The sequence below is a fragment of the Phytophthora infestans genome, genomic scaffold, assembly GCF_000142945.1.
Source record: "Phytophthora infestans T30-4 supercont1.651 genomic scaffold, whole genome shotgun sequence".
In the NCBI taxonomy this organism is placed as follows: domain Eukaryota; phylum Oomycota; class Peronosporomycetes; order Peronosporales; family Peronosporaceae; genus Phytophthora; species Phytophthora infestans.
Window position 1 is genome coordinate 11,463 of NW_003303132.1, and position 3,019 is coordinate 14,481.

The window sequence follows — 3,019 nt, forward strand, 5'->3', positions numbered from 1 at the left end:
TTCATTGGTTGGTACAGCCTTGTGTTTTACACTTGTGTTCTAATTAGATAGGTGGTCAAATAAGCGAATTTATTTAGAACACATATGCCTTATATGCGGGGTAAGACGGTAGCGGCATATGGCGTTGGCGTGCCGTCAGAGCCGGCGGCCCTGTGTCGCTGCTGAGTCGACGCGGCAGTGCTCTGGCCACGTATTGCCCGCAATGGCCCCACCAAATGGCACCCCGCCGTTCGCTCGCAGCGGCCGGGAGCTTGGTCGGCGTGTTCGTGCGTCGTGCCCTCGTGGCCGCCGCCGTCTCAGTCGGCCGTCATCTATGGTCATGCGAGTCGATCGATACGCACCACCTCCATCAATCGCTGCATTTTTTACGGGCCCCGCAGAGAACCCCATTTTACTGGCACTGAAAATCAAGTCTGGGTCGGCAACTATCCTCAATCATCGAGCCACAAGAGGCAACCCACACTTTTAAAGCTTCTTAAAGTAAATTAGAGGTGCATACAACCCGGGCGATTTGCCTCGCGCTCCCGCGAAGTTGAAGCTGCCACGACGACGATACGGCCTCGATGAGCTAACAGTCTGTGTTGCCAAGCGAATAACGATTCAGGAAGCCGAGCGCAGCCATGTCTCGACGACCTACGACTGCGACTTGAGTTGTCATTTTTGCAAAGGCAACAATTGCAGTCCGGTTTCGGGCTAATTTTGGGTATGCCGTAGCATAGGCTCGCCGAATGATGGTCGATATCCATCGCAAACTGGACTCTGATTTACTGACCTCAACACCCCTCAAAAGACAGTTCGCTGCCCTTCACTCCTTGCGCGTTCACCCCGAATTAGCCATGCAGCCAGCAAACACCAGTGCCAGCGCGCACGCGCTAGCCCAACCCGCGCACGCATGAGAATGTCGCCATCGCACTCGCCGTTTTGCTGTGGAGCGCTTCGAGTTTGAGCCTGGATTCCATCTGGGTTGGGGTTAGAAGGTACGCACCGTCTGACGTGTGGACGTTTACGACGATGCGACGACCATGCGGGTGGTTAGGAGCGACGCTGCCCGAGCTTTCCGCGTTCCAGCTCACATCGCAATTTGCCGTCGACCGAGCAAAAGCACTTGCAATTCCTGGAGTTTCAGCAACAGCCCAACAGTCATCAGCCATGCCCAAGTCCGCACACTCCTTTGAAGGCGCCACCGTGGAGGACCACGCCGCCATGAAGAAGCAGTGGCAGACCAACCTAGAGATCGACCTGCTAAAGAGCGCCTGGATCCGCAAGGACCGCGAGCAGCACGGCGCGCACGCGGCGCCCCCGCTCTCGGCCGCCAAGTGAGGTTTTACCCTGTCGCCATGGGAAGGAGGTGGAGGGATACGGATGGAAAACCGAATGACGTGGCCTGCAGAGGTTGCACACACACAGAGAAGACGACGGCCGCTGCCACAGGGGCGTCACAAGATGAAGGGAAACGCGACGAGCAGTCGGAGGAAGAGTCAAAGGTTGAGGCAAGAAACCCATGCCTGCAGCGAGTTTTCCCTCGATCGCTGCGTGGTTGTCCCCCGCACAGCAACTACCCGAGCATCGTCGATTATTAGAGAGGAGGCGCGCAGCCGCTGGGACTGCTCTGAGATATTTAGCACACCATAATATAAATTATACACAATACTTTGAGCTGGTATGCTTTGTTGCCCATTCTCACGACGCTGCAGACATCGTCGTTTCCGCTCAAAACGCGCAGCACGTCGCAGCTCTGGCGGCGATGATCAAATCGTCGCCAATCCTCTTCTCCGCGACTTCAGCGCTTTTGCAGTCACTTGCCGCGACATGAAGGGGCGACCTTTCGCTCCACGTGGCGGTGTAAGCAAGGATTGCCACCGTCGTCGTATCAAGTTTACGTGTGTGGCTACGAGGGCACTTTGCCAACGCCAGTCTGTTTTAGCAGCCATTACGATGGCGGCAGCTCAAGCCGCTGATGTTGAAGGCAACAAGATGACCCGGATGGCAATGTGGCTACTGTACATTGTACCGGTATTAATACAATATCAAGGCGCCGGTCTCTTCTGCACGGGAAGCGGCATATCGAGATCTTCTTGGAGAAGGGCCAGCGGCGGAAGTCATCAATTCTCCATCCTTCATCGCAAATGGCGTACATGTACCCATAAAGAGAATGAAAAACAGGCAGTGACGGTTATTATTTAGCTTCTCGGTATACCCATCGGGAACGATCTTTCCGCTGAGTTAAGGTCCACCACCTCTCCACAAAGTCCGCGGGTGAACTTCTTTTAATGAGACAACTACAAGTGCGGCTATTTTACGAAAGGAAGCAGTACAATGGATCTTTCATGGGGCGAGTTATCTCTTACTTCAAAGATCGCCCCAAGCTTTGTTAAAAGGTTCTGGAAGGTATGTTCTCGCAGCTACAGTAGAACCATTTTAATGAACAAGCTCGTGTCGTATGCCTGTATAATACATGCTGACTAATTCAGTACTGTACAATATGTTGAAGTATACACGTGCTTTTACTTATAAAATGTAAAATTCTTTAAAAAAATATTGGTGATATTGATTTTATGCAGCCGTTCGTCGCACTTATCAATTCACCAGTGAAACCCCCAATCTGTTATTTAAAATTTGTTAGGTTTTCATCTTTAGTTGGACTGGTAAAGCATATCTTAAAAAAAACGCTAATATCTTGTCCAAGTTTAGAGATCAATTAGAAGTGAATGTACATGTACGTACATATCCGAATACTATTTGTCTGTAATACACGAAGTAAATGCATTCGTTCTCTTCAAGTGCTCAAGCGCCTGTAAAAAAGTATTCTAAGAAATGAAATCTATTAATGACTTTTCTTGAGCGCTATGTTTCAAAAGAACAAGAAATTTGTTTCTCATTGGCTTGGACCAACACAGCAAATTTAATTGGAATTCACAATACTTTTGTCCATGAAAAATGAGAAATTATTTCATGCTGGCATACAAAACTTTGTCACTTGAGAGATTATTCATGTATTTATCTGCTTAGCACATTTTAA

At 49.9% G+C, this 3,019-nt stretch overlaps 2 protein-coding genes across 2 annotated transcripts; both read left to right on the forward strand.

The window, feature by feature from the left end:
• Positions 1 to 202: 202 nt before the first annotated feature.
• PITG_21850 (uncharacterized protein) lies at positions 203 to 896 on the forward strand (the record flags this gene model as incomplete). The annotated part of the gene is made up of 2 exons (XM_002996875.1): positions 203 to 417; positions 791 to 896. 2 exons carry the CDS (start codon positions 203 to 205, stop codon positions 894 to 896), a joined length of 321 nt encoding a protein of 106 aa, XP_002996921.1.
• A 253-nt stretch (positions 897 to 1,149) lies between these two features.
• On the forward strand, positions 1,150 to 2,013 carry PITG_21851 (uncharacterized protein; the record flags this gene model as incomplete). Its single annotated transcript, XM_002996876.1, has 2 exons — positions 1,150 to 1,316; positions 1,695 to 2,013. Coding segments are annotated over 2 exons (486 nt in total), but the record flags the coding sequence as incomplete, so codon positions are not given.
• Positions 2,014 to 3,019: the final 1,006 nt, after the last annotated feature.